The sequence below is a fragment of the Cajanus cajan genome, chromosome 11 (genome assembly GCF_000230855.2).
Source record: "Cajanus cajan strain Asha chromosome 11, NIPB_CcT2T_4, whole genome shotgun sequence".
NCBI classification, from domain to species: Eukaryota; Viridiplantae; Streptophyta; class Magnoliopsida; order Fabales; family Fabaceae; genus Cajanus; species Cajanus cajan.
In genome coordinates this window covers 23823473-23836994 of record NC_138527.1, presented here as the reverse complement: position 1 = coordinate 23836994, position 13522 = coordinate 23823473, and the positions used below count along the sequence as shown (strand labels likewise).

Below are 13522 nucleotides of genomic sequence, written 5' to 3'. Positions count from 1 at the left end.
CATTTCGATTATGATGACCACTACAAATACATCAAACAGTGATTATAGACATGGTTTTAAGAAAAGAAACAGTTAAAGACCGCAATTACAACAGTAACTTTATGTTTTTGACGTCTTTATAATCATAATTACAACAGTAACTTTAGTTTTGACGTATTTATAATCACAATTGTAGCTCTATCAGTCGCATTTATCCACAATCTTTTGCAAAATTAAGGATCACAACAAAACCGAAATCACTAGTCAATGAAATATTTTTTGTTGTTAAGGATATTCCAACTGAAAACCAAAACTAATCCTTGTAACTATTCATTATTTTAAGGGATTAATCTCTTTCAAAAAAATACTCTTAATATATATATAGATTTAGGAATCAAACTCATAACCACATAATTAGTAGATATAGTTATCTGCCCAATAATACCTTGATTACAAATTATATTGTTCATTGTTGACTCATGTCTAAAGCCAATAATCACAACTGCAATTTATAACCTTTGCTATTCATCACCATCCTCTTTTTAATCAAAGATTATTTATATGTTTGGAGTAATTTCAGGAAGCCACATAACCACCGTTTATGCGTTCCAATGCTCCAAATAGAAAAACAATAATACAAGTGGATTAAAGAAAACGTGAATTAAGTTGAACCAGCGTTTTTTCAAACACATCCTATGTCCGCTGCTAAAAGTTTCAAGTCATAAATTTCCACTACACCATATAAGCAAAGACTAAAGTGAACATAGAACCAAAGATAATATACAGATTAGATAAAAGTAATACTAACACACATAGCCACATACATATAATATAACCCAACAACTTTATGACATGGACTCTGGATAGCCACTTATATGATAAAAAGTGGTCTTCCCCTGGATGTATATCTCATACCACATGCATACATTAGGAGCACTTCCCAATTATTGTTGAATTTCTGCTCATGTAAGCCCTAGTACAATGCCTGTTTGCCCAAACTGGCCCCACTCTTCAAGCCATCATCTTCCTATAAATTCACCCCACTACTCACACAACCTTCCCCAGTTCCATTATCATCTCAGGCTCTCAACATACCTCACAACCAGACCCTCAAAGCACCATCTTGAAAACCATTCCCAACCATGGTTCCTAGTGAGATCAGAGGTGTCCACTATCTAGCACCAGAAAATCCATTCCTAGTTCCACCAAACTTTGGACTTCTGCAAAGTGACATCCCAAACTTCCACCTTAACACCCTCCTAAGCACCTTACCAAACTGCCACTACCCCCCTTCAGGCCTTGAATTCGTTGCTCCTCCCTCTTCATGCCTCAGCAGCAACTCCACCTCTGATGAAGCTGATGAAATTCAGTTCAACATCATCGACGAAAGGAAGCACCGCAGAATGATATCCAACCGAGAATCCGCACGCAGATCAAGAATGAGGAAGCAAAAGCACTTGGATGAGCTTTGGTCACAGGTTGTTAGGCTCAGAAGTGAGAACCACAACCTTATTGACAAACTCAACCATGTGTCTGAGTCCCATGACAGAGTGGTCCAAGAGAATGCACGCCTCAAAGAAGAAGCTTCTGATCTTCGCCAAATGCTAGCAGACATGCAAATTGGAACCTCCTTTGCTTGCACCATGGAGGATTTGGAGGACCTTCCATGCAACAACACTTCTCAACTCAAACCTGATCCATCAAACCAATCGATCACCCCTGCAGACATGATTCATGAATGAGGCTATTTCCCACGATATACACAAACATATTAATCACTCTATATATGTCTCTTTTTCTTACTTTAGATTTCTATGATCTTTGGTGCTTCCATTGGAGATGTGAGTTTAGAACCATATCATATATATATAATTATATATCAATTATCATATAATTTACAGCTTTACATGTTCTTCACTTGGAATCATTATAATATCAAGAAAATTATGGTTACGTCCATAGCACAGAACAAAAAAACAGTTACTTATCTATCTACCATATCGCCGCGTCCTTATCTTCTTGGTGATGAAGCAGTGTACCTAGCCAGAATATGATAATATCTGTACCCATCTTATGAAATTTCAGTGTCTATATCATTTTTCACACTAACGAAAAATGGAACAGTTTTATCATAAAAAATATAAAAAAATAAAAATAAAAACCAATGAAAGGCCAAAAACTTTATAAAAGGAAATGGAAAGCAAAACAAAAAAATTCATCTTTGCTCTAAGAAGTAGCTGGTTGCTAGCTATATAGATTATAGAGTTTGTCTTTTGTAGGACCAAAGGGGAGGAGTGAGGTATGCACGTGCAAAAGTAAAACAAGGTATCATAAATCTGAAAGAACACTGAAAAGGGTGTCCATTGTTGCACAGAGTATAACAGGGCCAATACGACAAATGGTGGTGGAGGTGCTGGTGGTAGTGGATCATCACACACATTACTACCACAAGAAGCAAAACATATAATCAAAAGGGTATCCACTGAAAACGCAAAAACAACTATTGAGAGGTTTTTGCTGAGGTACCCCCATCTTTAAATCTTGTCACTAATGTGGATTATGCAACCAAGTGGAGCCTATGCTTCAGGTGTTGCTTGAAATAGTACTTTTAACAAAGCGACAAGGAAGTGCATGCATCATCAAGGTCCAGCAAGCAGCATGTCTATCTTCAAAATTTGTCAAATTGTGTCTTTCCTTTTGCAGGAGTGTGATCTAAACAAACACTCACTAGCACATGAAGACAGGCTCTGCACAAGGTTGGGGATTTGCTTTAAAAAATTTTGCAAAATTGAAGCAGACATGGGATAAACATGAATTAACTTGGATGGAGAGAGGCGTGTGGCACCATCATCATCATTGCATTGTTGACAAGCGAATCTTGATAGCATTATACGCAAATCTTGCAGCTTTTGACATTCGTCAAATCAGGTCGCCTTGTTGTTAAAATGCTTGCCAATTTTTTCAAGAAAAGTCAAAACCCAAAACCTTCAACAAAGTTGTGATGCTGATTGCTACACCATATTTCTATGAACTCAAAGTTGTTGATGTTTATATTTTTTTTAGTATATAAGAGGCGTGTTTAATTTTACCTGATATGGGTTAATTTCATCTTTATAAAGGCTTATCAGCATTCAAGCTAGACTTAGTTTGAAATCAATATATAAAGTTCCAAATATTTGACACACTATAACTGATTAGTAACAATGCCAATAAAACAAAATTCATAATTACAAATATAATGCGAAAATAAGGGGAAAGTCACTTCCAAAATGCAATTGCAAAGTACAGTTTGAAGTTATACAAAATGGCTTTTGACCAAGTAGAATGGAAATTGGTGCGCCTAGACAATTGGAGTTATAATTCAATCCAAGTGGTCTCCTACGCAACAAATTCCTCTAAAAACAAAATTTAGTAAAGATTTGTGATGATTTTCCTTTGCAACTTAATATTATTTGAGTCTAATGTTGATACATTATTATTAGTATAATATTTTTGGACCGAAATCAATTAGAGATATTTCAAAATAGTTATAACAAAAGTTAATAATTTTCGATTATCATCCATGATAGACTATTTCAATTTAATTCAAATTATTTAAGCGCTCCACGTAAATTGCTCTTAGGAAAAAGAAATCAAACCAAGTTAGAAGCAAAAATTATTCAAATGAAATCTACTCGTTCATTCAACAAGTAATATCGTTTTGTATGTTAATAATGGCTACTACAGAAGACATTGATAAGGTATTTGCAAGTGACAATCTGCCCGCATATATTCTACAAAACTAGTCATTAAAGTGAAAATTATCCTATTTTAATCATATATCTAATTGATATGAGATTTTCAACGAATTTTTTCATATTGATCATTGGACATAAGTGTTGATGTTTATAAGATTAAACATGTGTTGATGGTATGTTAACGATTTAATAGTGGATAACATTATAAAATAATCACTAAAATAAATTTTGATAGTATCTTAAGAATGTAAATTTTAATATAATTTAATTTTATAAAATTGACTTGTAAAATAGTCACCCATATCATTAGAGTTTATTGGCTATGATTTAGAATTCTTACGGTCATGATTGTAAAGTTTTGGAGTTATGGGGATGTTACATAGTTATGGAAAACTATATTTATTATTGTTGGGATGCAATCAAAGTCTCACATCGTTCAAATAAGAGAATGGATATGAGTTTATATACATACAGTTATCTCCATTGGTTGAGAGACTTTTTGGGTGATGTCCAAAAGCAAATCTGTGAGGGCTTGGACCCAAAACAGACAATATCTCACCAATGTAGAGACCCTCTCAGTGCACAACAAGTGGTATCAGAGCTGATGATCTGATCAGGTGACCGGCTCGACGAGTATAAGGTATATACACACAATGATCCTTGGGATGCAAGCAAAGTCTCACCAATGTGGAGACATGTATGTATGCGTGAAAACTCCTCTCAAGGATCCTTGGGATGCAAGCAAAGTCTTACTAATGTGGAGACATGTATGTATGCGTGAAAACCCCTCTCAGTGCACAACAATTGAGTTTATTAGCTATAATTTAGAATTCCTTATGTTATGAATGTAAAGTTTTGAAGTTATGCTACATAGTTATGGAGAACTATATTTATTATTGATTTTGAAATTATTTGATAGTGTGAATGAAATTGTGAGTTATTATTATTTTTTCAATATTATGTATTTATCCAGCCTTTTTCGGATGCCTGCATGTGTGAGCAGAACTGAGGAGGGAAATTGAGGCTCTAACTTTCTGTGTGCTAGGCCAGAATTACTCAGAAGGCCCAAGTGGAACCCAAAATCTTATAAAAACAAAAGAATACACGATTAAATTTTAAATGCTCAAGTGCTATTTACGGAAAAGCATTAGATGACCATTATATAAAATTTAGAACCACATGGATCCCATTTTATTTTACTCTCAGAGGGCTCAGGCTTGAGTCATAGTTGATAGCGACTTCGATGCACTTTTTGTGATGTCTTCTATTTGCAATTGTCTTTGCTTCTTTCTCATTATTCTCTTCAAAATTCTTTTTTCTTCCATTCTTCCTTTTATCTATCACCCTAACTAGATAAGCTTCGTTAAAAAGTTTAGTAATATAAGTTTAAAAAAAATGGATTTGAATATTAACAGAAGTTAGTTCAAACAGGCGAATTCAAAGATGAGAATTATTTCTTATTTATGTCAAAGATTAGCAATTTAAATTTTATAAAACTGTGTTATGATAGGTTTGAGTGTAAAGTTTACAGCCTAAATCCTATAAAATCATTAAGAGACTCTTATATCATCTTAAAGAAAATGATTCAAAATTTAATTTTATAAAATTAATTTATAAGATATATAAGGATTGTTTTTTAATTATATACGTTATGATCTCATTTCTAATCGACGTGAATCTCTAACATTTACAAACAGTATTTTCCGATAATAAGTGAATTCAATTTTTTGCACTGTTATCCATTACATGTGAAGTCAGTGCAAAAAATGTTCATTTTTTTGCCATCAACTACCCGATTCCCCAGCAATATCACTTCTTGTAAAGCCAATAACGTTAGAGATGGAATTTTACAGAATAAACGTAGACCATATAGAGAGAAAACAATATAAAATTAATCAACACCTGATCTAAACATTGACTTTAAAGTTTAGACATGATTAGCATAAACTAGTTGTATTGAAATTCCACACACGATTCAACCCCAGCCCATTTGTCAAAGATAATATTAGTACCAACATATTTGTCAAAGTTAATCCAGTAGTGTTATCTCAACAACATGCCCCTTATTGGCTAAATGGTTTGTGTCATAATTGGTCGGCCTCATTTTTGACGCATTCTCTATTTTCCACTTCTCCTCATTTTGGTTTTGGACTTCTCCAAAACTACCCTAACTTTTCATCAACTTTATTATTAACAGAAGCACCAATATACTTTTTTTGCTTCATATGTTGTTATAGGATTCAAGAATGGTTTCCTGTAACACCTAAAGGCATGTACTTATGACAATTTTTTTTCATCCATGCCAGCTATCACATACTTATGAAGGTGTTGTGAGAGTATTATAATATTTTAAGGTACCATTCTCAAGTTTATGCCTATCTCTATAAAACCATGATAATGACTTTCTTGAAGACATTGAAGACAATGCATTTTTCATTCATTGGTTGTAGAGAAAAAGACAGTCACTAAAAAGAGGTTAAATAATATTTATCAAAAATCTCACTTTGAAAATAATGAAGTAGTAATGAAAATTACAAAGAGTATTTTATGAAGAGTCAAGAAATTGAACACAAAATTTTATATTGGTTCATCTCAATCACCGAGACTACTTCCAATTTTCAAGTCCCTTCAGGTTCAAATAACCATGTATTCGTATAGACAAGTCTCTTCAAACTCAACCCAATAACAAACAGTTATATTTGGAAAAGGGTTTTATAAATATTATTTCATCTTACAAACAAGATATGATATAACCAATTAAGTATATAAAGTTTTACAAAAAGAATGAATGAACAATAATTTGTATATAAAGCGTTCTCTCTTTTTCTCTTAGTATTCTTTCTAAGTGTCAAGCTTTTTATATAGTAGTTTTGATGAAGATGATCGTTACAACACTTTGAGCATTTCTCATAAGCTTGTTTCATCTATCTTCATCGTTGATTACTTGAGGGGAGAAGTATCTATTGATACATTAAATGCATTTTACCAAAAAGTCACTACTTATTTAATCAAGAAGGCTAATTATCATCTTTTAGGTAACAAACGGATGAAACAAAAGATGTGTCAACATTGTGCAGTTCTAAAACAACTTTAATTGACCTTTTCCATGATTATCTAATTTACTTGTCTTATTTCTGACACAAAACATGTCGTTGTTCTTTTTTAATAGAGTGAGTTTCAAGGAAGCTTTTAAGGTTCAATCTATTAAGGAATCATTCAGACACAACTTTATTATTAGACATCATAAATGATATAGAATAAATGTTAGTCTAACAGACAATATTTTGTCTGTTTGAACAACGTTTTACTACAGGTAACGTCTTATACTTCGTCTGAGAGTGTTTCTTAAAAAAACATTTTTTCTTAGAAATTTTTTTTCCTTTTTTATCATTAAAACATGAAAGCTTGAGAGATTCAAGATTGCCTTTTTTTGACTTAGCATTGACTAACCTGTGCCAAGATATAAATGGAAAATCCTAAAAATTAAGATTTAAAATTTGGATTCCTTGTGTTGTTTAGTAATGCTACATTCGTTCCTATATAAAACCAAATTATCTAATTCACTAAGATTAAGAAAAGTAGTTAATTTAATTAATAATAATAAATTTATCGTATTGGTATTTTTTTCTTCTTCTGAAACTATCTTTATACTACTTTTCTTTCTTAGTTAATACTCATATATCTTCTAACCAATTACAATACATGCTCTATACTATTTATTTCTCCTAATTAATATTTATTTTTCTCCTAAGCATGCTCTTTACAAAGTTTATTAATGTAATTTAATAATAAGATAACACAATTTAATTAAAGTATTTTAATTTAAAAATAATTAATATATGAAACAATAAAAATTAAGCCTTATATAAAAAAATTAAATAATTATTCTAAGTTAGATTTTATAAATAGAAAAAGGATAGTATATTATATATTTATTATCTTAGAGAGAAATAGGCACTTTAAAATATAATTAATGGACCCTACTTGATAAAATTTGTGTTTTTCTCTATCCACATATATATGCCTAGTCAACCCCACAAGGTTAAGATTTAAATTTAAATCTTCTTATGACGCAATTTAGATTAAATTTAACAAGTAGTCCATAATTGATAAAAAAAAAAAAAAAATTATGTCTCTCTTTTCAAAATAAACATAATATGTTACCCTACTTTCAGTAACCATTTTCAATCTGGACTTAAAATGTTCTTTGAAAAAGACAGCCACCAGTACTCCTTGAACTACTTGAATTATATATATGGAGTCAAAATTACTATCTCTATCTCAAACCTATAGATATTTCTGAATTCCATAGTTTTTTTATGGAGTGGAGATAGTACTACATATCTTAAACAATATTCATTAATACTAAAGTCTATTTCCAAATGTCCTAATTAAAAAGGGGTTCAATTTTCTAATCAAGACTTGCGAGTTGTGGGTTGGTACTAGTATCTCTTATGATCAATTTGTCGGCCTCATCAAAAAGCAAAAGCAAACATCAGGCGGAAAAGAATGAAATTACATGCTTTTCACATCGTTGACATTGTAGTATTCTAAAGAAATTACACTTCTCTTAGTACAATATAATCCTAAAAGAACACTGAATTGAAAGAAGAAGCCGAAATAGCACAATCAAGGTCCATTGATGTCTTGTGTGTAGACATAATCCGTATGAGCAACCATTGTTGCTTTAACCACACATTCAGTCCTGTCTAGTCCCTTGCAAGCACCACCATCATCATTATTGAACCCTATATGCTCCTACATGGTACAAGAAAATTCACAAATAATGGTACTACCTACAGTGTGAAAACAGACAAACATAAACATAGCATGTAACTGAACAAAATATCTTAAAATTAAGGATTTGGTTAAGTAAGTTTGACATTTCTCTAGAAATATTTATAAAAAAGAAAAACAGAAAAAAAAAAAGCTTCTGCATAAACTAAATCTGACTTATGCATAAGTCAATTAATTAGTAGAAATTATTTTATTAACTTCCCTAAAATCTTACTTTTAACTTATGACTGAACTAATTTTAGTTTATAAAAAAGTTAATTCTGATTTTTCTTTCTATTTTCCTAGAAATATTTTTGGAAAAATAAATATCCAAACAAACATATGAATCTACTTACGAGTGACACTGTTACATGGGAAGAAGAAACCGGTTTGTGAGAAACAGAATCTGGACTAATGATGTTGAACAAGGACCTTCCTTCAGCAACTGTGAGTAGAAGAACTGAAACAATCAAGAATATTGTGATGCACCTTGCCATATGGTTTTGGCACAAAATAGTGAGAACGAGGGAAATATAAATGGAAGTGGAAGTGTGAATTTCCATGAATAAGCATTGAAATCATGCATCTACCATAAAGTCAAAGCAAATTCAATGCCCCCATTAATTTAGAAGTAAATGCTTCCTGTCTTTCTAGGAAACAACAATATTTATTGAGAGACATTACATTGAGAAGTGAGAAGTGACAACCGTTTTGCTCTTTCCTTCTTTCTTGGTTGTTTTTTATGTTTTTGTCTCGAGAGGCAAGCTGTTCTGGCAAGTCTAGAGTAGGATAAATTAACATGCCCACAGCTCGCTTGCATGTGGTGGACACTCGTGGATGTTGGATCTTCTAAATTTTTTTTCCAAAGTTATCTAAAAGGTTTATAATTTACATTATAGTTTACTTTATTGGTACAATGTGTTAGGCCTACTCGAAAGCTATACTACTCAAAACTCGAGAGTTACACAGTCGAAACTACTAGAAAGAAAGCTAATACTCACCAAGAATTAGAGACCCTGAGTATATGAACTCGAGATTTGGTCGAGAAACATGAGAGATGTTAGATTCTCTGAGCAATTAAGCAATTAAAGGTAGTTACCAAAGCTTAATCGAAGAAACAAAGAACGTGGGATGAACGGTTGCGAGAAGTTACATCCTAAACCCACATAACAAGCATAGTGGATAGCGATTATTCCCCATAACAACGCATGCATGAAATTAACTTCTCTCGAGAGTCTCTATAAATAGGAGAAGCATAGCCTTTCACAAAGGTCAGAAATTTCATACTTATAACTCTCTCTTAAGCACTCTCCGCCTGCGTATATGGCTTTCATGCAATGAATTATTTTTGGGTATGACCACTTCTCGGCCACTTTTCTTTTCTGCTTTTAGGATTAGGATTAGTGTAGTTTTTCTTCTTAATCGCGTAGTATAATTGTGTAATTGTACTTTGATTACTATGCTTCAACATTTTATTTGTAAACATGATCATTATGCAAATTGAACTATGATTTGTATTGTCACTGTATGTTTTAATTACACTGTGCGTTTAAGTATTTACAAGCATGCAAATTATTGGTTAATTGTAATCCATGAAGATTTGGAAACTGGCTTTTGGTAATTGTTGTCGTGTACTTCCATCCTTAAACAACGCGAACATCTAAAATACCTAAATTGAAACACCTTGGTGCTATTTTGAATAAAAAGGACTCATAAACGAAATCCACCATAAACAAATTGGCACGCCCGGTGGGACCTTCATAATTGAACTAGTTTTAGGTATGCATGTTGTATGAGACTTAGGAGTGGAAGAACCATGTCTACGTCTAATAATTCTAATAACAGGAATAATGATAATCAGGTAGATGTAGAACACGGAAATCCTAACTCAGATAACGTAGTTGTTGTGACGAGGGGGGCAACATCACCCCCTGTAGTACCCGAAAATGTGGCTATAGACAAACTAATGTGTCACAAGAACTAGCAAATGTCACTAGGGAATATCCTTGGGGTATGCCACAGAATTGGCGAAATACCCAACCCGTACATGTCGAGATGCCAATACCTTATTTAGGGCCAAATTCACAAATGCACGTGTCTCCGCAAGGATATAATCTTGGACCAAATGGTTTGGGTTTTGTTATGCAAGACCCCTACCAACATGTAGGGACGAGTCATGAAGGTTCCCTGATTCGACAAGGTAGTTATGTACCTACTGGTATTAGTAATCAAGCCATTATGGCTCTTCGACAACAGATGGATCATAGTAATCATGACATGGTCAATTTGTTGTCAACTCAAATGCATAACATAATGACTCCTTTGTATGAATTGATAAACAAAATAGGAGATAAATTGGGTGATGGTCCACCTTCGAGAGCCATGAGTGCGAATTTGAACAAGATGGAAAATCTAGGTGGGAATGGAATTTTTCCTCAGAACGTAGGTCGACCTAATAGGAACCCCAATGATAATTTAGATCAGATGGTAGAAAGAATACTAAACAGGCATGGTTTCAAGGTAGGTCGAAATGAACGTCCTTATTTTGTGTCAGCCTTTCCAGATCACGTAACTCAAGTAGAATTGCCTAGGGGGACAAAGGTCCCAAAATTTTTGAAATTCGCGGGAGAATTAAATGAGCCTACGGTCGAACATATAGCTAGGTATCTAGTCGAATGTGGGGATTTGGCGAACAATGAGTATTTAAAAATGAAGTATTTTCTGAGTTTGCTGACTAAGCACACTTTTATATGGTTCACAACCTTACCTCCTAATTTGATAAACACTTGGGTTCAATTGGAAGGTAGTTTTCATGCACATTTCTTCAGAGAAGAAACGAAAGTTAGTATAGTCGATCTAATGAACGTTAAGAGACAAAGCCATGAAACGGTAGATGACTATTTAAATAGGTTCAGGCAATTAAAATCTCAATGTTATACTAATATACCTGAGCATGAGTTAGTTAAGATTGCAGCAACAGGGTTAGATTTCTCAATACGTAAAAAATTGGTAAATGAACAGTTAAGAGATATGGTTCAGTTAGCAGAAAAAGTAAGAAGGATCGAACAAATTAAGTTAGAAAAGGAAAGATTAAGAAAGTTTGACAGGTTTGTTCGAAAAGAAAAGGTAACCTATTTAGAAAATGTAGAGATAAGTGAGGATACTAACTATGAGATTTCGAGTGAGGATTTTGAGGTTAACTTAGCAGAATTGCGTCATGGTCCTACTTATCAATGTCAAATGTTAAAACCAGGAGACAATATAAAAGGGAACTCGACTAGGAGATACAGTTTCGATGTGACTACGGCAGATAAAATATTTGATATCTTATTAAAAGATAAACAAATTGTACTCCCAGAAAATCATAAAATTCCGCCATTCGAACAAAGAAAAGGGAAGAAATTTTGTAAATATCATAATATGTATGGTCATTGGACTAATAACTGTGTGCGTTTCAGGGATATGATCGAGAAAGCGATCACTGATGGTCGCCTTACTTTCGAGGAAAAGGAAATGAAAGTGGACACTGATCCATTTGCCGCTCACACTAGATATGTGGAACTAGTCTCGATGGGAATCAATATGGTTGATGTTAATATCGAGGATGATGAAAACATTGAGCCTATTTCTGATGAGAAACTCGAAGAATTGATGGATGACTTCGCAAAGGAGGAAGAACCTATCTAACCAAAAGAGGGAGATAGTTTGGTTGAGTTTCTGTCAAAGAAAAAGGAGGCTGATAGGGAGGTTATGTTGTGTCCTCGATGCAGTGCTGTCTTCGACAGAGCTGCTGCTAAGGCTTTCGAGGAGTCAGAAATCATGAAGAGCTACAAAGCTGAGAAACTTCGAGACAAGCCTAAGCTTAATACTAGATCGAGTGTTGGGTTAACCATGAGGCAGGTCGATATGCCTCAGTATAATGCCCCTATGGGTAAGATGGAAATGTATAATTCATCGAAATTCGGCAACACTTTTGTGTCGAACGCAAACGTTCCAGTGGGAAAATGGAATGCCCCACCAAGGTCAATGGTTGGCGGAATGGGTCGAGGAAAGCAAGTGATGAATTATGCTGGGCATCCAGTCCAAGGAATTCCCAGAAAATTCTCGAATGTATCTGCAGGTCCTGGTAGATTCTCGACTGGAAGTTATGGGTGTGGTTTTTGACAGCCCTTTAATAACTTAACCAAAACTCACTGGCGGAGGCAACAAAGAATGCAGAAAGCTACTTTTGAAGGTTTCAGAGGGAACCATTTTTCGATTCCTGTACCCCAATAGGGGGAATCATCTCGAAAATTCATCAAAGATGATGAGGATCTAATAACTGACTGTTTCGAGAGCGGTTTCAATGATTCCCTGGAGGATATCTGTGGGATAGTATCAATTCTGCCTTCCGAGTATGTTGGAGCCATGGAATCTGTCAACGAACAAGAGGATATCCATCGAGAAGACTTCTTCGATGATCCTAATTATGAGTCCAAGATTGTGTGGGTTAATCAAATTTCGAGGGTTATCCCCAAGTTTAATTCAGCTGTATTTGATTCTCCCACTAAGGAGATGAAAGGTCACCTTAAGCCTTTACTGCTAACTTTGATGATCGAAGGGCACGAGGTGAATAAGGTTTTGGTTGACGGAGGTGCAACTGTGAATATCTTGCCAAGGACAATGCTGAAGAGGTTTGGGAAGTCCACGGCTGACTTGAAGCCCCATAACATATTGATCTCAGACTATGCAGGAAAGTCATCACACCCTGAAGGCATGATTTTGCTTGACGTTCAGATCGGGAGCGTGAAGAGAACTACTATGTTTATAGTAACTCCATCGAAGGCAAATTTTAATGTCTTGTTAGGACATGAATGGATTCATGGGGTAGGAGTTGTCCCTTCAACTGTTCACCAAAAGATTTTCTTTTGGAATGATGATAAAGGTTTGGAAGTGCTCGATGCGGACCAAAAGGAATATGAGGTAGGTATGTACTTTGCATATCAACAATTAACTGCATTTGCGAAGACCAAACCTTTCGATGCCTACAA

General features: G+C 34.1%; 2 protein-coding genes across 2 annotated transcripts; one reads left to right on the top strand and one right to left on the bottom strand.

The window, feature by feature from the left end:
* The first annotated feature begins 874 nt into the window (after window positions 1–874).
* On the top strand, window positions 875–1885 carry LOC109789880 (basic leucine zipper 43). The gene has a single exon (XM_020348921.3). The coding sequence runs from the start codon at window positions 1122–1124 to the stop codon at window positions 1719–1721; it is 600 nt and encodes a 199-aa protein (XP_020204510.1). The 5' UTR covers window positions 875–1121; the 3' UTR covers window positions 1722–1885.
* Window positions 1886–8224: 6339 nt separating this feature from the next.
* On the bottom strand, window positions 8225–9327 carry LOC109789878 (uncharacterized). The gene is made up of 3 exons (XM_020348920.3): window positions 9177–9327; window positions 8849–8952; window positions 8225–8474 (listed from the first exon to the last, which is right to left on the bottom strand). The coding sequence occupies exons 1-3, from the start codon at window positions 9310–9312 to the stop codon at window positions 8346–8348; spliced, it is 369 nt and encodes a 122-aa protein (XP_020204509.3). The 5' UTR covers window positions 9313–9327; the 3' UTR covers window positions 8225–8345.
* Between the last annotated feature and the right edge of the window lie 4195 nt (window positions 9328–13522).